The 27,365-nt window shown below is 38.4% G+C and overlaps 2 protein-coding genes across 11 annotated transcripts in view; both read right to left on the bottom strand.

The window, feature by feature from the left end:
* Positions 1 to 13,367, bottom strand: part of LOC135085273 (zinc finger protein 271-like) — a 62,301-nt gene extending 48,934 nt beyond the window's left edge. The window contains exons 1-7 of one of the 9 annotated variants that reach the window (XM_063980032.1): positions 13,209 to 13,367; positions 12,495 to 12,629; positions 11,826 to 12,100; positions 6,384 to 6,460; positions 5,552 to 5,971; positions 2,970 to 4,487; positions 1,474 to 2,717 (exon numbers count right to left, since the gene is read on the bottom strand). In XM_063980032.1, coding sequence (XP_063836102.1) covers positions 2,281 to 2,717; positions 2,970 to 4,487; positions 5,552 to 5,971; positions 6,384 to 6,460; positions 11,826 to 12,100; positions 12,495 to 12,629; positions 13,209 to 13,313 — 2,967 coding nt within the window. In that variant the 5' untranslated portion in view covers positions 13,314 to 13,367 and the 3' untranslated portion in view covers positions 1,474 to 2,280. Of the gene's footprint in view, positions 1 to 1,473; positions 4,488 to 5,551; positions 5,972 to 6,383; positions 6,461 to 11,825; positions 12,101 to 12,494; positions 12,630 to 13,208 lie in introns of those variants that run through there. The other 8 variants (XM_063980031.1, XM_063980034.1, XM_063980030.1 and 5 more) reach the window with 8 other exon arrangements.
* Positions 1 to 27,365, bottom strand: part of LOC135085281 (zinc finger protein 37 homolog) — a 66,227-nt gene that overhangs the window by 27,125 nt on the left and 11,737 nt on the right. Inside the window, exon 7 of one of the 2 annotated variants that reach the window (XR_010260058.1) lies at positions 1,279 to 1,478. The exons of the other annotated variant lie outside the window; for it this stretch is intronic. The gene's annotated coding sequence lies outside the window, so the exon portion shown is untranslated. Of the gene's footprint in view, positions 1 to 1,278; positions 1,479 to 27,365 lie in introns of those variants that run through there. 2 annotated transcript variants of the gene reach the window in all.

The following is a 27,365-nucleotide window of genomic DNA, read 5'->3' as shown; positions in this document are numbered from 1 at the left end:
GAAGTACCGGATCGGACCCTCAATTTTTTTTACAAATTTTAACAGCGGCGGCTGCGCGGCACGGTTCGGCGTCGGAGCTGTATTAAACTTACAGGAGAAGTGGAAATAATGAAATCTGATTGGTTATTCAAAACACTCCTCCGCTCTGCTCTGCTCCGCTTTAGTGGAAACCAGGCCTAACGCTGTATGAAAACTATAGTCGTACGTGCGGCAAGCGTGGCCGGGCTGTTATGTGACTCACTCAAAAAGTTAATATACCTACCGAAAGTTAAGAAAGAATGTTTAACCTTATGGGCCCACTGCAGCGCTTCTTCACGCTTCTAAGGCCTGGTTTCCATCAAAGCGGAGTAGAGGTTTAAAAATGATACAAGCTTTTTAGTTCAGTAAACTTTATTTAGGCGTTATGTTACTTAAATGTTATTTGTATCATGCAGACAGGGACAAAATTTAAACACAATAACAATTGAGAATGTTACTAGGTATGCAAAATCACTTGAAACCTATGTTACAGTTAAGCTTTTACATTTACAAATACATTAGTTTTTATTTCATTCAAAAATACCCAGTAGTTATGATTTTATAGGCATTCAAAGTTCGCTTAAATATTGAGTCCCGCCGACGGTCACGTGACCCCGTGTGACGTACATTCACAGCGTCCGCTCACTAGAAAACGGATATAAACATACTTAAATATTTTTTTTTTGTAAATACAAACTTATTATACATATTAACACCCAGACCCATCACAGAAATTAAAATTGAACCAAACCCAAACTTGATGCGATTGTGTCGTTTTATTGCGAATTACCTTCCAGCTCCATCATTAGACCCCGATTACTATATAGAATTAAAATACTCATCAATACAAAACGAACGAGCCCAAACTCGATGCATTTAAGTCGTTTTATTATAGAGTTCCTATGGCCACCTTCCAGCTCCATTATCAGATCAGCTCCATGTCATCATAATATTGCATGGTCATCCAAATCACATGTGTTTGCGAAATTTCAGCTTAATCGGTTGCCTGGAAGTGGGTCTTAATTCTGTTTGCAAGATTCCACCCATACAAATATGAGCCAGTCGTTGTAATATGACGTCACGCGCATAAAATGGCGGGCCGGCCGCCGCCCGCACTTTTAAAATTCAATATCTTGGAAACTAATTAACGTATCGAAATAATTCTTTCACGTGTATTTTTTATTTTTAACAGAGAATACAGAAAGCTAAAAAACAAAATTAGTGAACATTCTTCATTATATAAAACAAAAATATTTTTCTCGTACAATAAAAAAAAACAAACTATAGTGGTAGAATGAATTACAAAAAAAAATGGAAAATATACATTTTAAGTCAACCTTAAATTAGTATTGATAGTAATCAAGACTTCATTAGTAATAAATAGTTCGTGTTTAATACAAACAAAACATTTTATTAGTTTCGGTGTATTTTTTGTTTAGTAAAGAACTTAGTTAAAATACCTATTAATATTAATAACTATAATATTGTCTCAAATTGTAAGTAATTTCAAAATCATGTTCATGAATGAACTACCATCATTAGAATAACATACTTATGTCAATATTAAATTAATAATTGAGAAAATACAGTTTAAATAGGCAACTATATAACTCTGTTAAAAATAAATAAATAATACTCAGTTACTATTCTCAAAGTATTGCGTAGACCTATATAGCTTTGAGAACATTAACTGAACGGAAGAATAATATGACGGTAGTGACGTACCTACCTACTAACATTGCCATAAGTGGTCCTATGTTCGGTTCTCGTTGTTGGTAACTTAGGCCTTTTCTGTGTGCCTCCCTTTACAGGATGGAAACGATAAGTGATCTCACTCGATTATTTCTAAACTACACAAGATATCCAAAAACTGGTTACTGATCCTGAAAGTGCTTCCCGAGCTCTATCCAACGGTACCAATAATAGGTTACAAAATAAATGGATCTATCCGAAAATTCAATGTTTCCAGCTTCCATACATTTAGTAAAACCACATAATATTAAAAACTATACAAGATATCCAAAAACTGGGTAAGCACGTACGCGGTAAGCACTTTCAGGGTCAGTAATCAATTTTTCAATATCTTGTATAGTTTAGAAATAATCGAGTGAGATCACTTATCGTTTACACCCTGTATAGTATACCTACCTACTTACACCAAAGACTTTTAGCTACATCTTTTACTGCTTTTATACTACTAACTATACCTACAACCGACTGAAATAATTACTGAAGAATTTTTTTCTATAGTGACTGTTTACCTCAAATCGGTTTTTCACCTGTATGTGTCCTTTCGTGTTTAATTAAAGTTGATTTTTTAGTAGTCTTATAATGGCAATAGTTACATGAGAACGGTTTTTCACCTGTATGTGTCCGTATATGTCTAATTAAATTATCTTTTTTAGCAGTCTTGTAATGACAATAGTTACATGAGAACGGTGTTTCACCTTTATGTGTCCGTATATGAGCAGTTAAATTACATTTTGATGCGGTCTTGTAATGACAATAGGTACATGAGAACGGTTTTTCACCTGTGTGTATCCGTATATGTTTAATTAAACCTGATTTTACAGCAGTCTTGTAATGGCAATAGTTACATGAGAACGGTTTTTCACCTGTATGTGTCCGTATATGTTTAATTAAATCTGATTTTACAGCAGCCTTGTAATGACAATAGTTACATGAGAACGGTTTTTCACCTGTATGTGTCCTTTCGTGTTTAATTAAATGTGATTTTTGAGTGGTCTTATAATGGCAATAGTTACATGAGAACGGTTTTTCACCTGTATGTGTCCTTTCGTGTTTAATTAAAGTTGATTTTTGAGTGGTCTTATAATTGCAATAGTTACATGAGAACGGTTTTTCACCTGTATGTGTCCTTTCGTGTTTAATTAAACTTGATTTTACGGTGGTCTTATAATTGCAATAGTTACATGAGAACGGTTTTTCACCTGTATGTGTCCGTATATGAGTATTTAAACTACCTTTTTTAGCAGTCTTGTAATGACAATAGGTACATGAGAACGGCTTTTCACCTGCATGTGTCCGTATATGAGTAGTTAAATGATATTGTACAGCAGTCTTGTAATCGCAATAGTTACATGAGAACGGGTTTTCACCTGTATGTGTCCGTATATGTTTAATTAAAGCTGATTTTACAGCAGCCTTGTAATGACAATAGTTACATGAGAACGGTTTTTCACCTGTATGTGTCCGTATATGTTTAATTAAATCTGATTTTACAGCAGCCTTGTAATCACAATAGTTACATGAGAACGGTTTTTCACCTGTATGTGTCCGTATATGTATAATTAAAGCTGATTTTACAGCAGTCTTGTAATCGCAATAGTTACATGAGAACGGTTTTTCACCTGTATGTGTCCTTTCGTGTCTAATTAAAGTTGATTTTCGAGTGGTCTTATAATGGCAATAGTTACATGAGAACGGTTTTTCACCTGTATGTGTCCGTATATGTCTAATTAAATGAGATTTTACAGCAGTCTTGTAATCGCAATAGTTACATGAGAACGGTTTTTCACCTGTATGTGTCCGTATATGTATAATTAAAGCTGATTTTACAGCAGTCTTGTAATCGCAATAGTTACATGAGAACGGTTTTTCACCTGTATGTGTCCTGGCGTGCTTTGTTGAAATGTGCCGTGCTAAATTCATTTTGTGCGTGTATATTTTTCCACAAGCATCGCACGACACAGTGCTTTTAGTTTGTATTTTACTAGAATTATTGTGCGTGAGTAAGTGAACGCTCAAGTGAGTTTTAATCGAGAAACATTTTCCGCAGAGATCGCACTCGAATGGCTTTTCTCCGGAATGGATTCGGGAATGTCGACTTAGGTTACATTTTTCTGCGAATGTTTTCGAGCAATGTTCGCATGAGAATGGTTTCTCGCCCGTGTGCACACGTCTATGGCGTTTCAACCTCGCATTACTTGGGGAGACTTTTTTACAAGTATCACATGGAAATGTTTTTTCTGTTGCTGTAATATTTTTCGTTTCATTTTCATCATTTTGTTCTATATCTTCCGTGTCCATATTCGTGTCTGAACTGTCTAATTTATCTGTATTTGGTGTATTATCTTTATAATTTGTGTCTAACGGGTCATCCGATTTAAGTAATGGGACGTCACAATATACCTCGTTTTCGCTTAAATTATTACTAACGGTTAATTTTGTTTCATTTTTTCTATTTGGTTTCATGTTTTTAGTGAGTTTTTTCTTTTTTATAGTCACTTCACTGTTAGTTGCTTTTCCTTTTTTCTTTATTGTATTATTTGGTTTCGCAGTTTCTTCTTTTTTCTTTATTATATTCTTTGGTTTCACAATTTTTTTATAGACGTCTATTTTCATTTCTATCATTAATTCTTTTTCGTTTTTGTAAATTTTTGGCGATTCATCTTTTAGTTCTTCGGGTAAATTTGATTTTTCGTCCATATCTTCTTTCTGAGGCATCTCTGTAAAAAGAAATAAACGATGGTTCACAAAAGATTTCAAATAAGATAGATAAAATAAAATTGAAACAGTAAAATAGGTAATAAAACAGCCAAGTGCGTGTCGTGGCACGCGCACTGTAGGATTCCGTAGTTGCCCCTCGATTACCTTTACTACAATATTATAGTTATTTCTTAAATTTTGTTTTGCGATACAAGGTTTTATATTTATATTTATTTATATATTTATTGATAGGTAAGACGCCGCACCTTCCGCGACGCGAACTTTAAAGATTTTCTTCTGACACAATCATAGTGCCCCAACAATATTGGTGTTATTTGAAAGCTCAATAAATATCTTTAAAGAAAAACACATTTAATTTCTAAATAAATGATTATCATATACCATAAATGTGACTTGAATAAAGACCTCACTTTGGGCTCACCTCTGGGATCAATTAGATCAAATATTATGGTTATAAAACCAAATAATGATCACACGTGTCCTCTTTAACAGATGGATAGCGATTTATCCCGACTTAACAGTTTTATAGCCATAAAAGTTGGCTAATGCGTAACTACCTATTTTTTGAAGAAGTGATCTGGATCCTTCTAAAGACATATTTTTGGGGTAAAAACCTTTCTTTTAATGAAGTGAAGATTAGAACTAGGCTTATAAATGGTGCCAATATTGGTGGGAAGTGGGGATGCATACCTACGTTTGAAAGTGCTTGTCGCGGGAGGTGCGATTTATTTGATGTCGAGTGTAATAGTAGGCTTTTAACAACACCTCCCAGCACCCCACCACTGCTTCAGAACAATAAGTGGCCCAGTGCTGAGCAGAAGCAGCACAAGAAACTCGGTCAAGCAAGCAATTACTTCATCTAAAATCACTTCAAAACATAAAGTCTTAATGTTTTCTTTCTAAGGAATTTTATTAGGTAAGAAATTTTCTAATACTAGAGTTGAACGACTATTACTCTTAAACTAACTGATCTATCTGAACCGTTATACTTTTCCTTGAAACTGGATTTTCTTGGGTAAGGGCCCTTAGGTATTTGGTTTTAATTAACAAAAAACTTATATACCTTCATCATTTTCAATCTTCGTTGGACTAGTGTCGGACGCTATGATAGTTTGCGGAGACTTCAGCACTTCTCTGCTATGAGTTGGCGCCGTCACCACTTGTATGCTGCCAGTTGGCGCCGTTAGTGATTTTTTTGGCGCCGCGAGTGATTCTTTGTGGTCAGTGGGCGCCGTCACCGCTTGTATGCTGTAAGTTGGTGCAGTGGCTGTTTGTATGGTGCCTGTTTGTGCCGTTAGTGATTCTTTGCTGCCAGTTGGCGCCGTCACTGCTTGTACGCTGCCAGTTGATGCCGTTAGTGCTTGTATGCTGCCAGTTGGCGCCGGTAGAGCTTCTTTGTGGTCAGTTGGCGCCTTTATTACTTCTTTGCTGTCAGTTGGCGCCGTGATAGGTTGCATAGTGACTTCCACAGTTGGTGGAGCGCCTATAACCATTAAAACATTATTAAACTAGCTGCCCCTAGAATTAATGTAGGATTCGATCACTCGCACTCACACTGCGGCCGTTCGTCGCACAGTCGCGACAGCAATATAATTACGTGCGAGTGATAAGGATGGGTAGCATGAGGTCGTTGGACGAAATTCTATCTGCTCGGCGACCGGACTTTAGTAGCCTTTAATCCACGTTCGTAACTGACCTTTGGTAACCAGATACGAACATGGATTTTGTTGTTGCTTGATATGCAGTTACAAGAATGGAATGTACTTGTCGTTTTTGTAACCATGTTGCATAACCAGCTACGAAAATGGTTTTTGTTTTCTCTGTTCGTATCTGGTTACCAAAGGTCAGTTACGAACGTGGATTAAAGGGACTTTAGGACAGATTGGATTTCTTACCAAATAAATAATTCAGACAGTCCAGATAGGGTTCTTCGGAGGTGCCATGCCATTTGTAGTGCTTCCTAGCTTCAGCTCTGAAAATAGAATAGAATTACTTTATTCAGCATATAACATTTAGGTGCATACATATTTAACTCAACATGCTGAAAAGGCGCCCTCAGCAAATATTTGTTTTCATTATGAGATAATATGAATATTATTCAATCTATTTTAGGAATGCCCTGCGTGCCCAAACAACTGCACGCAAGAAGACTTGATTAATGCTACTGACAACGCCACTCTTGTAGCAGTTTTGGGCTGACACTGAATAGGTTTGTTGTCGACACGACAAGAAGAATTTTAGGACTAGAAGCTTAAAAATTGATTTCTCTACTATAGCGTTTTACTCATTTAATTATTAATTTATTTATAGTCTTAGATTAATAAAGCTTTATTAATCTAAGTTATAGTTAAGTTTTGTAATTTGTAGTTACTTAATAATGTGAGCCAAATAAATGTATTTTCATTCTTCTCTGAATACTACCAAATCAAATAATTGTATTTGCTTAAAACATACATATTTTTAGATATGCATATAGTATATGGGGGGGGTAATGGTCAGTGTTGGTCTCGGTGGGGAGTGATTTTGCCAGGAATCACTCTTCTATAAAAAGCTGAGAATACCGGTAGCGTATGTCTAAGAGGAGCTAGACAAAAATGCGCGCACTGTCAAGTCTTAATGCAAACGTCCCCGCCGGCTCTAGGCTGCCGCCGCGGCCTAGAACTGGGCCCACATACTATCGCCTTTGTGGGTCGTCCCCTCCGGGCAATGTTACTGACTTAGGTGCTCCATCATCATCCACCGATCATAGACTGTAACAGCAATTGCAAAGGACGAAAAGCGAGACTTCAGCGCTATAACTGAAAACTTGGCTAGGGAAAACTAACCCCGAAGAAAAAATTACAACTAAACCATGGAAGCAAAACAAAAAGAGAAATTACCCCAGGAGGGTACCAGCTGTGCTGGAGAATCCCTCCCCGAGCCTAGCTCGGGCTGCCCTACGTATTCTGGGGGGGGGGGGGGGCAACGTTTTGCCACAAGTGGATCTCACGAACGACGACTTAACGGAGAGAAGAAAGGAACAACCAAACAAATCAGCACAAAAACCCACGTTTATTCAGCAAACATTCCACAAGAGTATGTTCATAAAGACTCGCTCGAACTCAGTTGGTTCAATACCGCGTAACATCAATGACACTCAAACAGAAGACCAGCCATCTGAAAGCCCAATACTGACAAGCCATAATAACGACTGGCAAAGAGATAGAGTCCCTGCAGCCAAACGGAAAAGAATAGAGACCAGTCCTCAGCAAACTCAGAATCCTAACAAGAAGGCAAACAGTGTGACCTACACAGTCCCAACCCACAACCAGTTTGAAATACTAGCAGAGCCAGAAGAGCTGACAAACGCAGAAATGACAAAACTACAAAAACCAGAACCGATATTCGTAACTGGGGTAATCAACATCAACTCGCTAAAAGAATTGCTTAGCAGTATTCCCACCAATGTTGAATATACAATGACGACACTAAGAGCAGGACATATAGTTAAAATAATGCCGAAAAATATTGACATGTACAAAATAATAAGAGAAAAATTTATTGACGAAAATGTAAGCCACTACACATATAGATTAAAATGTGAAAGAGCATACAGGGTTGTACTTCGTGGCCTGCACCCATCCGAGGATACATCAGATATTGCCTTAGAGTTGGAAAAACTAGGACATGACGTGAGGCAAGTGGTTAAGGTCCTCCACAGAACTACCAAAGAAGCTCTTCCTCTTTTCTATGTAGACCTAGAGCCTAAACAAAACAATAAAGACATTTTCCAGGTAAAGATGCTCAATAACATGAAGGTAACATTTGAAACACCCTACAAGAAAAGGGAAGTCATCCAGTGTAAGAGATGCCAAAGATTCGGACACTCCAAGAACCAATGCTTCAGACCTTTTAGATGCGTCAAATGTGGGCACGACCACCCAACAAGCACATGTAAAAAAAGTCGAGACACAGAAGCAACATGCGCTAACGTCCAGGAAAGCCATCCTGCTAGCTACAGAGGCTGCTCAAAATACAAACAGTATAAAGAACAAATTCTAAAGCTGAACCAAAGAACAGGAGAAATTAAACCACACAAAACCTACAATGATAATGGTCACCAATTTACCAAAGTCGCTGACGACAGGCAACCAACTGGATTAAAACAATTCATTCCTAATAAAAACCCGACAGCGGATCGTAAGTTCGACCAAATAGATGAGACATTCCCTGCAATTGGTCCTGACTGGCACAGGAACAAAGCACCTCAAACTCCTAAAACAAAATCAAAAAGACCCTTCAAATCATTTGCCGAAGTTGTGAAAGCAAGAAATACCGAAGAAAAATCGGAGGCAGCCCATTCGACAGCAGGACTAGAAAACTTAGAAATAATAATTGACAGAATGTTTACCAAATTTCAAATAATCATGACTAACATGATGGACAGCATGATGAATCGTATGATACAACTATTTAGCAGCCTCCTACAGCCAAAATAAACCAAAAAATGCGAATTATGACATGGAACGCCAACGGGCTCACAGAGCGTAGACAAGAACTAGAGACATTCCTCAATACAGAAAATATAAGTATAGCACTAATATCTGAAAAAAGGTTAACCACAAAAAGCCACATCTCCATTGATAACTACAATGTTTATACCACTAATCACCCATCCGGCCGGGCACATGGAGGATCGGCGGTCATAGTTAGGTCAAACATAAAGCACTACCCAATTGAAGAATTCTGCACGGAAAAAATTCAAGCATCACAGATTAAGCTCTGTGACACTAAGGCGGAAATGACTATATCATCAATCTACTGCCCCCCTCGCCACACTATAACAAATGAAAATTACAAGGAATATATAAGTACACTAGGCAGCCGCTTTATTAGTGGAGGCGATTGGAATGCGAAACACACATATTGGGGTTCCCGTCTAATCAACCCGAAAGGAAGACAGCTTTACCGAACTCTGGGAGACCTCAACCTTGAGTGCATCTCCTCGGGCGAACCCTCTTATTGGCCCACAGATCAAGCCAGAATTCCCGACTTGCTGGACTTTTTTGTGTTTAAGGGACTGTCAAGTAACAACATGAGCGCTGAAAATGTTATAGACCTCTCCTCTGACCACACTCCGGTTATTCTCAACATTGACTGCAAGGCTATCCTAACAGAAGTACCGAACAAAATCCATAACAGAAACACCAATTGGGAAGACTACGAAACCAGGATAACCTCAGAAGTGAACCTCAGGGTCCCCCTTAAGACTATCGAAGACATAGAATCTGCCGTGGAGACTTTGAACAGGATAATACACACTGCTGTAATTGAATCTACACCTCTACGTAAAGCATACAGTCCAAAAGAGCATATATACCCAGCTGGTATAAGAAATAAAATCCAAGAACGACGCAGACTCCGTAGGATTTGGCATAGCTCTAGATATCCCAGTGACAAGACTGCTTTTAACAGAGCATCCGCAGAAGTTAAATCGCTGATAAAAGATATGAGAAGCACCAACTTACAGTCGTATCTTAGCAAGCTGACTGCTACTAGCGACACCAACTACTCCCTGTGGAAGGCAACCTCAAAGCTTAAGCGCCCCAAAAGCCAAATAACGCCCATTTGCATTCGACCGGGAACATGGGCGCGTTCGGACTTGGAAAAAGCCAACACCTTTGCTGACCACTTACACAAAGTCTTCCAGCCATTGCCAAGCTGTGATACGGACCATGACAGCATGATTGGGGATAGTCTTGGAGCAGCTACACAGTTATGTCTGCCGTTGAAAAGTGTCACACCCAAGGAACTGATCACAGAGATCCGTCGTCTTAAGAACTGCAAGGCTCCTGGATACGACCAGATTGATGCAACACTCCTGAAACACCTCCCGAAAAAAGGTATCATGTTCATCGTAGCCATATTCAATGCGTGCCTAAGATTGTCAGTTTTTCCTAGTCAGTGGAAAATAGCACAAGTGGTAATGATATTGAAGCCAGGCAAAGCACCTCAGGAGGTGTGTCGTCTTATCGACCAATAAGCTTACTCCCATTAATTGGCAAACTATTGGAAAAAATTATCCTCAATAGACTGCGAGAACACCTCCAGGATATCATACCTAAGCACCAGTTCGGCTTTAGGGAAGGCCACGGCACAATCGAACAGATTCATCGCCTGGTCGATATAATAAGCAGAGCTCTGGAAAACAAAAAATACTGTTCAGCTATCTTCCTAGACATAAGCCAGGCGTTCGACAGGGTCTGGCACAATGGACTTCTGTACAAAATAAAACATTCACTGCATCACTCGTTCTTTCTCATCATCCAGTCGTACCTTAAGCAGAGATGTTTCGAAGTCAAATACAATGAAGAGTTGTCTGCAATGCACAAGATTGAATCTGGGGTGCCTCAGGGTAGCATTCTTGGACCTGTGCTTTACCTGATTTACACATCCGACCTGCCAGCTGCAGATAGCTTGACTACTACAGCCACATATGCCGATGATACTGCCCTCCTATCAGTCCATGAAAATCCTGAAATTGCCTCAGAGAATCTCCAGACACACTTGTCTCAAATCGAAGAATGGTTTGGCAAATGGCGTATTAAAGCAAATACAGACAAATCGGTGCATGTTACGTACACACTTAGAAGAGACACCTGCCCACCTGTGAAACTGTATAACAAGGAAGTTCCGCAATCGGACAATGCGAGGTATCTGGGAATGCATCTCGACCGCAGACTAACGTGGCAAAAACATATATGGACAAAGCGCAAACAATTAGTTCTCAAAATCAGAGGTATGTACTGGCTTATTGGACGCGAATCACAGTTAACCAACAGCTGCAAAATGTCAATATACAAAAGCATTATCAGGCCAATCTGGACCTACGGGATCCAACTATGGGGTTCAGCAAGTCACAGCAACATAGAAATACTCGAAAGGTTCCAGAGCAAAACCATTAGAGGCATTTTTAAGATACCTCCCTATGTCAGTAACAAGATTATGTACATGGATATCAAGCTGGATACAGTGAAACAGCAAATTGAAAAGTACAGTAAAAGTTACCAACTGAGACTGGATAGCCACAGAAACGAACTCGCCTCTCAACTGCAAGGAACTGGCAGTCTCCACTTTTCTAGACTGAAGAGACATAGCATTCAAAACCTAGCGAAAAGATTCGCAGTGAAAGAATAAGAGATGACTCACTGGACTAGTCTCTTACTGAACGCCTCAAGAACCGGATTGAAATCGGACAGATAATTGGATTATTGTTTCGCGGAAACAGATTGCCAAGTAGCAGATTAGAAAAGGAAAAAAAAAAAAAAAAAAGATATGCATATAAGTAGGATACTTACTTGGTGAGCAAGCAATGACCACAGATAGTACAAGCGTACTGTTTTGAACTATGTTCTGTATTATTTATACCGTCAAAACCTAAAGAATCAGCTTTTTCTTTAACTTCCACCTCATAATATATAGGCTTATCTTCTTCAATTTCTCTCTTGACTTCAGCCACTTCTATACTGACTCCGTCTGAATCGCTTATTGCGTTTACATTTATAACGCGTGACTTAGTTAATGGTGTGAGTAAGAAAGCCTTGTCTATCGCTGCAATATGCTGCTCGGTTAACTGAAAAGATAGTAACATTTTAAACTTAATAATATTATGTATTTTAATCAAACCAACTAAAATCTGTTAAAAATGACATCCTATATTTTTATTGCATTGATCATTAGGGTTAAGTATAAGGAGGAAATCTCTCTAACAAACTTCATAAATCAAATGAAAGGATCTTAAATTATTTTAATTATGTACAGAAAATTTTATGGTATGGTAGTGATTTTTGGAAAAAAAATCGAAAATCTTTGAATGCAGTTCTGTTTCTTTTAAAAAAATAAAGGAATGTATTATATAACTGGCGTCACATTTAGTTTTTTTTCATTGTGAAAGTTTCTTCACCCAGATGAACAAAGTGGAATAATCCATTCAACGGACTATTCGTAAAACAATTATTAAAATATACCTGTATACCACTGCTACATAGTCGTTGAAGAACTTTGTCAGTTTTAACGGCACTTTCAATTAATTTGTGACACTTGCTTAATAAATGGTAGCAGACGTAACACACCATGTGTGGTCTTCCGTCTTTTGTTTTAAGCTGAAAATTAATCAAAATCAAAAATATTTATTCAGTTTAGATCCTTATCACTTGACATGTCTCCTTATCTTTTGGGCCCTACCAGCACTTCGAGACAAACATATAGGCAAGTGCTGAGAATGTTTTAATTATTGCAGTTTATTTAGTGTAATTACAAACATATAGGGCTAAAAGTGCTACAGACATAATCATAGTAGCTATGTGTAGGTAATAGATGACTAATTTATTATACAAGGTCCTGTCATAGTATTGTTTGCTAAATCATGTGAAGATAAGTGTTTGTTCTCTTTGAATCAGAAATAAATAATAAACAAATATCCTTGAACAATTTTTACACTGCATTTATGTAGTCCCAAACTAAGCAAAGCTTGTACTATGGGTAGATACCAGAAAAAGTATAATAAACTTACATAAACTATTTTTTTTAATACAAACACATTACATAGAAAACTTCAAACATTTTTAGTAAATAAATAATACTTACAGGAAATGTTTATTACAATTTGATTATGAATAGGGACCAGAAAAACAAAGGAAACTTAAATAAACATACAACTAAAAGAAGAAAAGCTAACTTACAGGTATATTTGTGATTTTTTGATAAAGCACTTCCAGTGGCGTGTTGTACGTTGTACACATACGAGTATCACGTGCCAGGCATATTCTACATAGGAGATCAGTCATTCTGTATGGCTTTTGGAGAAATATCACAAATCAAATCAATCTTATTTTCATACAATTATTTTTTTTTTTTTTTTTTTTTTTGTGGCACGCACGGCTTGTGCATTTGCCAATGACGAGGTGTAAAGGTTGGGAAACGGATTTTAAAGGAAAATACCCGGGAAGAGCGAAAATTTTGAAGGATCAGGCAGGAATGGTGTTATTGTTTACAGGATAATAATAACTAATCATATTACTATGTACATTAGACAGAAAATATGTTTATGACATAAAAAGGATAAAATATAGCCGTATCAGGCTATATTTTAATATCATAAGTAATAATAAACATAGATATACATTTATATATATTTACATCATTAGAGGATAACAGACAAATTATGGATGTAGGTAGTTGGACCCGGAGGGATATTAATGACTGGATAAAGGAGGAGCAATCATATTTCTGGCAGGCAAAAAAGATATGATTTAGGTCGCCCACTTCATCTCCACATTCACAAGTATCATCAGCGATAATGTGAAATCGTGCCAAATGTTGAGGTGTACACACATGTCCCAGTCTCATACGAATAAGAGTTGTAGTAGAAATTTTAGGTAAATAGGATTTGAAAAACCATGGTTTAATTGGAATAGTTGGTTGTATCTGTTTATAATGTTTTCCTTTGGTCTGACTACTAATACTCCAGTCCTGTTCCCACGATTGACGAAGATACACTTTAGGTAGAGCTACTAAATCGTGACAGTAATTTTTGTATGGGAAATTGTCACCACTAGACACCGCATCATTTGCATAATGATCAGCCTTGACATTTCCCGTTATGTTGCAATGGCTTGGAATCCATACAAAAGCTACTTGTAATCCCAAAGAAATACATTTATTAAACAAGCTCCTACATTTCATAATTACTGGATAAAAAATGTTAGATTTAAAGGGGTACTTAGCTAAGGCCTGAAGGGCACTTTTAGAATCTGAGAAAATTACAGACTTTTTAAGTTTCATCAAAAGAATATATTCTAAAGATTTGAGTATACCAACGCATTCCCCAGTGAATACTGAAGACTCAGGGGGTAATTTTATCATTTGATGGATTTTATACTGATGATGAAAAACACCTACTCCAACAGGACCATCCTGGTAATGTTTTGAAGCATCGCAATATAAATGATGCCAATCAAACCAGTCGTTTTCTAATATTAAATTAAACTTTGAGTTAGCATATCTGTCCATCTTAGATATATTAATATCGAAGGAAATATTGAGGGATAATACTAATGAATTATAATCTGAAGAGAATATTGGGAGATAAAGTGATCTATGAGTAGGTGCTTGAAGAGATTTAAATTTTTGAAAGCTAATTACCAAACACGGAGGGTTTTTATGTGTCCAATACGGAGACGATTGAATATATTCGGATAAAGTTAGTAATCTGTGATAAAGGGGGTGTTGGGATAATTGCAAAGCACGAAATAAAAATTTATCACTAAGAAACTGTCGCCGAAGTCTTAAAGGAGGATCCACGCATTCTAATTGTAAAGCATTATTGGGACTTGATTTCATTGCACCTACAACAGTACGTAGTGCTTTTGTTTGGATGACATCTAGTTTTCGTAAACCAACCACGCTGCAAGGTTCCAGGAATTGTGTTCCATAGTCAAGAATGCTTCTGATAATTGCATTATAGAGAAGTTTTAGTGAAAACGGATGAGCTCCCCACCATACTCCCCGCAGACATCTTAGAATATTAAGTAAGCGTTCGCATTTTGCACTAATATAATAGAAATGTGAAAGTCCTCTCAATTTTGAATCTAAAATGACTCCCAAAAATTTAGCTTCGTTACTTATGGGTATTTGGATGTTATCATACGAAATTGTAATTGGTGGTGGACTTCTCATTCGAGAGAAAAGAACAACCGAGCTTTTAGGTACGGATAGAGTCATGCCATTATTATCTAACCACAATTTTAAAACTGAAAGATTATGGTTCAAAGTATTACATAAGATTTCAGTATTCTTTCCAGATATATACAAAACTAAATCGTCAGCATATTGGAGTACGCTAATGTCATTACTAAAGGAAGATTCTAGATCATGAGAGTAAATATTAAAAAGAAGAGGGCTTAAAACGGAACCTTGAGGGAGCCCATTCCATAATAACCTCGTTCTTTTTTCCAAGTCTTCATTAAAAATATGTACACTTCTTCCGACTAAGATATTTACAATAAAATTTATTAAAATCACAGGAACCTCTAATTTATACAATTTTTCTACAAGTACGGACAACACTACGTTATCGTACGCGGCGGAAATATCTAGAAAAGCTGCTAATAAATGTTCATTAATCGAAAACGCTAGTCTTATATCAGTGGTGAATATTGCAATGCTGTCTGACGTGCTCCTACCTTTTCGAAAACCAAACTGACTATTGCTTAGAAATCCTTTATTCTCCACATACCACTCTAATCGGTTTTTAACTAAGTGTTCCGCAATTTTAGCCATAACCGAAGAAAGAGCTATTGGGCGATATGATTCTGCCTCTGAGGGGCATTTATTTGGTTTTAGTACAGGGAAAACTTCTTGAACTTTCCATGAAGAGGGTATATTTCCAGTAAATATTATAGAGTTAATTAAATTCAAAAAATAATTCAAAGATGAATCCGAAAGCTGAGTGAGAAAAGAGTAAGGAATTCCATCAGGACCAGGTGATGAGTCCTTGACGTAAGAAAGAACACCTTTAAGTTCAATTAAACTGAAGGGAGCATTTAGTCCAGATTGTACGTTGTCTGACATAGACATAACCAAGGGAGTAATTAATTCCGGGACTGATGATGGAGCTAATCTATCTAAAAATTTCTCGGTTAACGATGTAGGGAGAACCTTTGGGGTGGATTCTTTAAAAGCTGACCTAAATCGTCTAATGTTCGACCAAATTGCAGATGAAGGCGTATCCGGAGAGATGGAAAAGCAGAAATTCTTCCAACTTTCCCATTTCTTTTGTTTAAAAAGTTTTCTTGTACTAGCGGTAACTTGCGAAAGATATTCAAAATTTTCTTCAGTCGAGTCCGAAACATATTTTTTCTCAGCTGCCTTTCTTTCTTTAATAGCATCAGAGCATTCAGAGTCCCACCAAGGGGGAGCAGGTAACTTATTACGAGCAGGATTTTTTGAAGGAAAGGTTTCGTCAGCAGTCTCTAACAATAACGAAGCTAAAGCCTCAGCACATTCGCTATGATTGGTATTAATTATAGGAGGCAGTGACGAAACCTTTTCTTGAACTCTTTCTTTAAATAAATCCCAATCGGCGTTTTGCAATTTGTGCTTTTGGCGTGGTGGACGAGCAGGATATATTTTTTGGTCAGTTGGAAAGGTTATAGATATCGGATAGTGATCGCTTCCGTATGTAGAAAGTAAGGTCGACCACGTCAGAGAAGACGCAAGGCTGGGATTGCAGATTGTGAGATCAGGAGCACTCACCCCTTCGTCAGGAAGGGTGCGCCGTGTAGCATTTCCAGTATTTAGGAAACATAAATTATTTCTATCCAAAAAGTCAAGAATGCGATTTCCATAGTGATTAGAAGTAGTACTTCCCCAAGATTGGTGTTGAGAGTTAAAATCCCCCATTATTACAACAGGTTTAGGTATTACACTCAAAATTGGTTCGATTTCATCAAAAATAGAAGTTGAGGGATGTGGAATATATATTGAAACAAAAGAAATATTATTTACAGAAGCAGCGATAATCGAAAAATCATTACTATGCTGCGGAATAGGAATATGTACAAATGGTATTGGGTGCCTTATAAGTAGGGCAACCCCACCATAGTTGTCAAAACGGTCTTCTCGAATACAAGAAAAACCGGAAATTTTAAAAACAGAGTCAGGCCGAAGCCAAGTTTCTTGTAGAGCTATTATAAACGGATCTAAGGAATTTATTATATAATTTAGGTCGCTTTTCTTATTATTAATGCTCCTGCAATTCCACTGCACTATTAGGGACTTTTTCCCCATAAACAGTAGAAATATTATTTACTAGTACATCATTTTTCGGTATGGCAACGTTGGACGGTAATAATATGTTGTTATTTGTCAAAGATGTGATAAGCGCAATGATAAGGTCTCTAATAGGGAGGTTAGAAAGTGAACTGTTTGAGTCATTATTTAGAATGCTTCTACTGGGGGAGATAGGAGTATTGTAGTCTTTAGTTAGTGCTTCGTGTTCATGACGATCATAACCTTTACCAGGCCTATGCGGTGTTCTAGGTTTTATGAAAACTGTTTTCTTATATGACGAGTTTAAAATGTTCTGTTTATTATTAGTATGTGGTTGCTGTGGGCTGAGAGGAATCAAAGGATTTTGTTGGCCAGAACGCCCCGATACCAAAACATCAGCGTATGACTTTGATATCGGAGGATGTAATTTTAGTGCCTCTGAATAAGTTATGCAGCTTTTAGCCATGGATTCTTTGATGCTTCTTTGCCTATCATACTCAGGACATTTCCTACTTGTGGCCATATGAAGACCAGAACACAAAAAACAGGATATATTTTCCTCATCAACATCACAAGTGTCACCCGTGTGTCCCATTCCGCATTTAAAACACCTTGCTAACGATCGGCATTGACTCTTTACATGTCCATATCTGCAGCACTGAAAACACTGTATTGTGGGGTAAATATACAGGTCCACAGGAAGCGAGTTGTAGCATAGGAATACTCTTTTTGGTAAAATCTGTCCATCAAATGTCACTACGACAGTTTCAATTGGCACAAACTCAGTTTTGCCAATAGAATTTGTCTTTTTCTTTAAGCGCCTTACCTTGATTATATTTCCACATCCTGTAGGAACACTAATATTATTTATTATATCCTCATCACTCCAACTAACGGGTACACCTCTGATGACTCCCATCCGTGTCACATTAAATGTGGGTATGAATGCTTTGTAAGTATTTGATTTCAGCAAGTTACTGTTGAGGAAAGCGTTGGCATCCTCAAAGTTGGAGAATGCAATTGAAATTCTATTCCTACCTATCCTTTTAAGACTGCCATTGACAATGTTTTTAATATTGTTTCTTTTGAGAAAATGTCCAAATGATACGGGGTGTAAGGTGCAATTTTCGTTTGGAGAGGATTGTTCTTTTTGCACATGTACTGTGTAAGGGGCTAAGTCAGTAGCTACATAAAGGTCTCTTCCTACAGGAGTACGTGTTTCACTAGAACCTGGAATTTCACTAGTCTTTTGACCTGGGACAAGTGTATCACCTACTTGTGAAGAATCAATAGGAGTTGAAGCGGTTTGCGTTAGAGTAGTAAGTTCATTAATACATTGGCATTCAAATTCACTAGCAGTGCCGCCTAAATTAGATTTTCGATTCCTTCTCCGTTTTTTGTTGCAGTGTTTACAAACTTTTTGCACAGAGGAACGTTTACGTTTATTCTTTGAAATTACATTATTTCCAGACCCATCCGTGTCAAATAATGATCCATCGGTTTCCATATCGGTTAAATTATTAGAAATCGTAACAAAATTGGACGCCTGGGGGACTACGCCTCCCCCAGGGTCGTCAGGTTCACACATCACGAAAAAATCAAAATGCAATGACTTACCGGATAACTGAAGTAATTACACAAGAACTACGTAAATACAGATAAAAAGTAACAAAATATATACAATACACCACTTATTTGATCCTTATTTCAAATTAAATTTCCAAAAGCCAAAAAAAGACGCCTACTCAGTTCGCCGTTTCCCGCGCTTCTTTCATACAATTATTAGCAACAGTGTTGCCGTTTCGGAAAAAAGAAAGTCCCTAGACCTTGATTAAAAAGTCCCTAGATTTTGAAAAAAAGTTACTTAAAAAATTCCCTAGAAGTCGCTAAATAAAACAAATATTCAATAAAAAAATGGTGTAATTAAAAACCAATTTGAACAATCAAAGATTTAATATGTAGGGCCTATAGATTTATACAATCAAAAATAGCGTCATCGATTGCGTCATCTTCGACTTCGACTACTTCTAATGACGTTGAAGCTGATGGTTCCAATGCAGAAGTGGATGATGTTGAAGCACTCGGCTTTTTTATGGTTTTTGTGATTTTGGAAAGGACTTCATCTGGCAAGACATAGCTATGGCAATTTTGTTTTAAAATCTTTAATTGATTTCTTATAATAAGTATAGAGTTTAAAGTAATTGATGCCAGTCTGTTCCTTAGTTTGTTTTTTACAATATTCATCTGACTGAACATTCGTTCCACTTCTGCGTTGGAATGTGGCAACGACAGGACTGTGATGGCTAAGTCTGCTATGTCTTTATAAGTATTAAATCCTGCAGCGTCTTTGTATTTTAAGACATGACCCCAGAATTGTACAGTATCTGTAGTTACGTCCCATTTTACAAAATTTATAGTGTGCCATTGTTTTAATATGTTTTCAATTTTGTCCTCCTCAAAACCAAATTCAACAGCTAGTTCAGCGATTGAATTATCTTTGATCTGTTTTAAAGTGTTATCTACAGACAATTGTGTCATTTTTTGTAAGGCCACGTAATTGCTGGGTAAACGGTTTTGAATTTCTTTTGCCAAACGAACGGTGAAATCAATACAACATTTTCTAACAGTTGCAACTGTTTCAGATGGTAAATTGGCTTTAGCAACGTGGGACTCAAACAGATATCCTAGATGAGGTACTGGACTTAGGTGGTTATCAATTTTAATTGTCAAATAATCTTTTTCAGTTGTTGCGGAATTTGGTATCAATATTCTGTTGCAGACTGATCGCAATAGATTCATAAGTGAGGTTAATAATTTAACAGGATCTGTATGCTCTCCTTCGAAGATCTTGATTCCCATTTGTACATCATTTAGAATACTTTTCAGGTATATGAAATACAAGCGATTAGTTTCGTCTTTGAACATTTGACTCAATAAATCAGCAGTGTAGCATTTATCTTTAGTAACTGAAAAATGTAACTTCAGCTCTTCCCACTGAGTTAAAATTCTGACAACAGTCGGTTCTATCGACAGCCAGCGAGTATCACAAACTTTGAGAATTTTAAGAGGTTCGTCACCGCAGTTAATGAGGCCGTATAGCTCCTTGTACTCATGCTGGCGCTTTGATGAGATTGAAAACCACTTGTAGGTTTCTCTTAACATAAATTCAACATGTTTTGGAATAGAGTTCTGTGATGCGTGACTGACGGCTAACTGTAGGGAATGGCAGATACATCTTATAAGGATTAAATGGGGTAGATTGTATTGCCTCTTAAGTATTTCGTATACGCTGTTATGACACCCTGTCATTACTGCAGCGTTATCAGTCCCGATCCCAACCAAATTTTTGAGAGATAAATTGTGCGATTGTACACACTTTACTAATGATGAGACAAGACCGTTGGCATCAGCTCGTTCTATAGGCTCCAGAGACAGAAAAGCAGATACGACAGAATTTTGTGACGTACTGTAATATCTCACGATAACGCCCATGAATTTGGTCACACTAATATCTGTAGATTCATCCAAAATCAGGCTATATTTTTGGCTACCAATATCTTTGACAAGGTTTTCTCTAAAATGGGGCGCTAAAACCTGGGTGATAATCTGAGTGCACTTTGTTCTATGCATTTTTATGTCAGCAGATTTTGAGTCTGCGAACGCATCTTTGCACACTTCTGTCAGATGGTCTATTTGAGAAATTGCACAGTGTTCAGTTATGTATAAAGCAAGCTTACCTTCAGCTTTTTGAGAATGTCTACTTGTTTTAGAAGCAGGAGCAAAACATATTTTCTGATTTTTGGAAATTGATTCACATTTTTGTTTGTGTTTTTTGGTATCGGCATGTTTTCTTAAATCATTTAATTTTGCAAATATTTCACTGTGACAGAACGAGCAAAAAGCTTTAGTAGGATCAGTTAGGACAGGTTTTAACCACATTTTAAACTCTTCTTGTTGCTCCCATTCTGGTCTATACTTTTGAGCATATGTCTTCTTTTTTAAAGGAATTTCCATATCCACAATATGTTTCGAATATTAATTACGAAAATTGAACAAAGACACACAAAGACACTATGTAAAACAGGTTTGTTCTGCGAAAAAGTAACAATAGTCCGCTATTCCTTCCTTTCCTTTGACTAATGAAAGAATGAATGAATGACAAATGAACAGCTATAATTTGTGATTGAACGCACCTTGAGACCAAACAAAATTCTGGAAGGGAATTCCCCAAAAAACCGAATGGCATGTCTGTAGTGTTGCTAGCAGGTACACTTAAATTTGTACTAAAATTCTTTTGTATCGTGTTTTCATAGCGAAACAGTAGCTTGTTCTTTTATTCTAATTTCACTCAACTACCTATTGAAAGTTGGTAGTAAGTCAGCTTTGCAATCAAAATATCGCTAGAAGTCGCTAAATTATTTTTTGTCGCTAGATCCACAAAAAAAGTCGCTGAACACATTGAAAATCCGCTAGATCTAGCGACAAAGTCGCTAAAACGGCAACACTGATTAGCAATCGCAAGATTCGCAAGCAACGTGCAAGCAACCAATTCTTCTTCTTTTATTATGGCAACGACTTGGTATTGAGAACCATGATTTCGCCAATGTCACGTAAACAGCTTTGACAGAGTGTAACAGGGTTTAAAAAAAAACAAAAGTATTTACATTTCTAATTAAAAGCAAAATTATTTGTGTGAGTACCTAAAACAAAAAAGACAACACAAATTGAGACAACACAAATAAATACATAATATAGAAATTAAAATGTAAGGGAAAAAAAGGGTAGGTAGGATGAAGGATTGGGAGAGGAAAAATAATTTTGATTACCTACAAACGAATTTTGCGGGATTGGATAAATTTTGATAAAAGTTTTAAAAGCGGGGGGTCCATAGAGTTTAGTATACATTTAATATTAATAGGGCGAGGAACGCTTTCAGGAAGGAAATCGAATAAAGAGGAACCTACGTTTGGGCAGTTAAAGAAAATGTGATTAGTTGTGTCTTCGTCTAAGCCACATTCGCATAAGGAACTATCCTTTATGTGCATCTTCGCAAGGTGAACCGGGGTACACGCATGACCAATTCGCAACCGACATATAATTGAAACAGAGCTTTTTGGTAAATATTTGTGTTTGAAAAACCAGGGTCTAGGGGGAATATCTTTCTGAATATCGGCATAATATTTACCGACCATCCTTTTTGAATTGTCCCAGTGAGTTCTCCACGATTTATAAAGATGGGTTAGAGAGAGGGATGCAGCATCGTGAGAGAAAAGTGAGTAATGCTCTAGAGAGCCAGAGGATATGGCTTGTTTTGCGCATGAGTCAACAGATTCGTTTCCTGGGATTCCTCTGTGACTAGGAATCCAAGCCAAAATAATATTTATACCCTTCGAATGACAATCAAAAAGAGCTTCTCTTATTTTTAGGATGGTGGGAAATTTAACTTTGGACTTGAAGGGGTTAGCCAGAATCGATTGGAGGCAACTTAGGGAGTCCGAGAAAATTATAACATTATTTAATGAATGAGATTTAGCATATAGGATAGCCTCTAAAATTGCAACTGCTTCACCGGTAAAAACCGATGTCACTGGAGGGCATTTATAACTAAGGGCGATTTTGTACACAGGTCCATACTGCTGCGCCGACACAGCCGTCATCAGCGAGCTTGGACGCATCTGTGTACATCGGGAGCCAGCCTTGCCAGTGTTCGGATAAGATAATTCTGAATTCTTGGGGCGCTGTGGGGGAATCTTTAGAAATACCGAAATTTAGGATAACAGGCGGTGGAAATAGTAATGATTCAAAGCTGTTAGAGAAGAGAGGGAAAACAGGAGTTTTTGTAATAGGGCATGGAAGGCGACTAAATTTTTGGAAGCTTAGCAAAATGCAGGGTGTTTTTTGAAGAGAAGAAGATGCAATGTTGGAAGACGAGAGAAGCTCAAGTTTTTTTAGAAGTGGATGAGAGGCATTCTGAGCAACCTTAACAAAGAAGCGGTCGCTGAGGTACTGCCTACGTAAATAGAGGGGAGGATCAACGCACTCTACTTGTAACGCGTTTATAGGCGAAGATTTCATTGCTCCCAAAATTATACGTAAGCATTTTGACTGTGTTTTGGATAATTTATCAAGGGCTGCTTTGTTACATGGGTCCAGAAGAAAAGACGCGTAATCGAAATGGCTGCGCACAATGGCGTTATAAAGCAGCTTTTGGGAGTAAGTGTGAGCCCCCCACCAAGTGCCAGAAAGGGCGCGCATTACATTAATACCATTTTCCGCCTTTTTAAGGATGGAGTTAAAATGAGAGACGCCTGACAACCTAGAGTCTAGTGTCAGACCCAAAAATTTGACCTGGTTAGAGCAGGGAATAAGATCATCGTCTATAAATACATCTATGTTCGGAATGTGACGTTTTCGAGTAAAAGTAACGCAACAGCATTTCGGAACAGAGATGGAGAGGCCGTGAGAGAGCATCCAGTCACCGAGATAGCTTAGAGCGGAATTAAGGCGAGTGGTGGCCTCGTCTATCGATTTAGATGAGATGTAAAGAGCAATATCATCGGCGTACTGTAGGATGTTGCAGAAGGAATCGACAGCTTGGTCAAGGTCGTAGGTATATATGCTGTAAAGGAGTGGACTGAGAACGGATCCTTGAGGTAGGCCTTTCCAGAGTAGACGGGGAGGGGATGTGATGTTTTGACATTTAATTGAGACCGTTCTTGCCATTAACGAGTTACTGATGAAACGAACCAACTTCTCCGAGCCACTCAGATGTAGCAGTTTTTGCCTGAGTACTGGAAGTAAGACGTTATCGTAAGCGGAAGATATGTCCAAAAAAACACCCACTAAATACTCCTTGTTCTTGAAAGCCAGTCTGATGTCAGTGGTTAAAATGCTAAGACTGTCCAGAGTGCTCAGACCTTTACGAAAACCGAATTGGGATTTTGCTAGGATACCGTGAGATTCCATGAACCATTCCAGGCGGTTTCTAATCATATGCTCCATAACTTTTAGTAAGGCAGAGGATAAGGCTATAGGGCGATATGAGCTATGTTCTAAAGGATCCTTCCCTGGCTTCAGTATAGGAATTACAATTTGTTCCTTCCAAGAGTCAGGGACGGTTCCTTGGTCAAAAAAGTTGTTGATTAATTGAAGGAAGAAAGATTTCGCTCTAGGAGGAGAATTAACTAAAAAGGAATATGGCAATCCGTCGGCTCCGGGAGATGAATCAGTTAGCCCAGTTAGGACACAAAGGAGTTCGTTAGCAGAGAAGGGGGAATCTAAATTACCAGTTGGGGGAATTGGCATAAAGGAACTGGACGGGAGGCAGTCCATAGAGGGGACAAAAGGAGGGGCTAATTTATCAGCAAATTCATCCAACCAAATTGAGGGGTCGTTTGAGGGAGAATTGGATGCTGCAAGGGATTGGCGGTACCTTCTTATCTGCTTCCATACCACAGAAGAGGGTGTCCTGGGAGACATAGTCTCGCAAAAACGGATCCATCCTAATTTTTTCTTTTGTGATAACAATTTTCTTGTCTGGGCTGCTGTCTGCTGATAGAGCAGAAAGTTATCCATTGTCATAGACCTGTTATAACGTTTTTCCGCCTCCTTGCGTTTCCTAATAATAGCTGAACATTCCGCATCCCACCATGGGGGGGAGGTTTTATGTGTAAGTTTCTTTTGGGGGAAATGTTCATCTGCAGACGTCCGGAGGATGTTTGTAAAGTGTTCATACACTGGGATCGAATTTAAAGGGGAAATTGTAGGGAGAGAGTCTAATTTATTATTTACTGATATGGAAAAGGCTGACCAATCGGCGTTATTTAATTTATATCTTAGTAGAGGAGGGGGTTGGACGGTTGGGGATGATTTATTAGGAATAGTTATCAAAATGGGGTAATGGTCACTGCCAAAAGTACTTTTTAGAACATTCCATGAAAGAAGTGACGTAAGGTTAGGAGAGCAAAAAGACACATCCACGGCAGTAGCTGGGTTTTGAGAAGGGTGGCATCTTCTAGTAGGGCTGCCGTTGTTTAGGATGCATAGATTTAGATCGTCTAAGAGGTCTAAGAGTAAAGATCCTGGAGAATCAGTGTGGTAGGAGCCCCATGCAGTATTATGGGCATTAAGATCGCCTAGGATAAGGACGGGAGGAGGAAGAGCCAAAATGGCTGAACGCAGTTCATTAAGGGAGGATGAGTTAGGACGGGGAATATATACGGATAGGATGGAAAGGTCGAAAATTCGCACAGCCACGACATTAATGTCCTGGCTATGCGAGGGGAGAGGGAGTTGGGAATAGGAGAGGGAGCGCTTTACAAGAAAGGCGCTTCCTGCGTATCCATCGTTTCTATCGTCCCGGAGACACGAAAAGCCAGATACACGGAAGTGTGATTCCGGCACTAACCAGGTCTCCGAGACGGCTAGGAACGACGGAGAGTATTTATTAATTAAGTAGGAAAGTTCATGTTTTTTTCTTCTAATGCTCTGACAGTTCCACTGAACCGCCTGAATTGCCATTGTAATTAGATATTTGAGAGATTTGGGAAAGTTTTTGAGCAACGTTGGACGGTATACTGTCTTTGTGTTGAGTAACAACACGGAGGATGAGGGTTAAGACAAGATCTAGAAGGTTCATGTCATCTGACGAGGATGATGGAGGATTGTCGGTAAAGGCGCAACCATTTGGAAGACTAGAAGCACAATTGCCAATAATGGCCTGGTGTGCCTGCCTGTCGTAGCCTTTTCCTAACGGCGCGTGTGAGCGGGGGGTGCGAGGTATGGATTTCTTATAGGAGAGAGGTAGGTGGGATGTTTGTGAATGGAGTGGTTGGGATGGAGAGGGTAGAGGTTGTGAGGATGGGGACCTTGTGATGTCAGCATAAGACCTACGAGTTGCTGGGTACATGGCCGAAGCCTCAGCGTAGGAGATGTTGTCTTGTGACATAGCTATTTTTATTGCTTTCTGTCTGGAGTGCTCTGGACAGGATTTGTTAAGAGCGAAGTGGGGTCCTGTGCAGTGAATGCATGTGGCCTTTTCTTCAGTAACATCACAGTTATCCGCTGAGTGGGGTTGCGTGCAACGAAAACATCTTGCCTTCGACCTGCACTGAGCTTTGACATGGCCAAAGCGGCAGCAGTTTAGGCACTGAATAGTAGGAAGCTGATAAGTCTCAACAGGGATTGAGTTATGGAAGAGAAAAACTCGTTTTGGCAAGACCTGTCCTTTAAACGTCACAACCACCGATTGAGTGGGGACCCAGGACGCCTGTCCGTCTGTGGTCACTTTCCTGTTTAGACGACGAGCTTTAAGCAGGATGCCACAACCATCAGGGATTGTCAATGACTCCGCGAGTTCTTCCATTGGAAGATCTGAGGGGATTTGTTTAATGAGACCCATACGGGTCACGTTGTACGTCGGGATTGTTGCTGAGTATTTGCAAAGGGATAGAATCTCACTACTCAAAAATTTGTTGGCAGAACTGGCAGAGGTGAACTCAACAGAGATTCTGTTTCTCCCTATTTTCTTGATACCATCATTAATCACGTCCTTAATTTTGTTATTGACCAAGAATTTTCCGAACCTAATTGGCTGGATGAAAGTTGGAGCATTAGGCTCGGATTCAATGCGCGATACGTGGACAATAAAAGGGCCTTTGTCAAGGTCACTGTAGACTTTTGGTGCGATAACAAGAGATGGGTGCGTGTACACCGGTTGGCTGCTTGGAGATGACATTGCAGCAGAAGGGTTGTTGGATCTCTTTGCGGGTTCAGAAGGAACCTCCGAATCCAGGCGGCGTTTTGTTGCGGCTTGGGAAAACAGCGGTTGAGAGATGTCCATTGTACAGGAGGCCGGGTCCGGAGGATCCGGGGGATCGGGAGGAGTTAATTCCATTCTACTTACGGTTTTACCAGATAAATCCGTCACCTGTTATTATTAATTAAAATAACTAAGCTTAAAATTGATTTTTTTTGAGATAAACTACGTTAGAATTTGATTTTTCCACTTAGACACCTGAAACACGTGTTGCCACTGACACATGCGGCGAGCGAAAAAAAAAAGAAGC

Source organism: Ostrinia nubilalis, chromosome 28 (genome assembly GCF_963855985.1).
Source record: "Ostrinia nubilalis chromosome 28, ilOstNubi1.1, whole genome shotgun sequence".
Taxonomy (NCBI): Eukaryota; Metazoa; Arthropoda; class Insecta; order Lepidoptera; family Crambidae; genus Ostrinia; species Ostrinia nubilalis.
The sequence above is the reverse complement of the archived record's forward strand: the minus strand, read 5'-3'. Positions and strand labels throughout refer to the sequence as shown.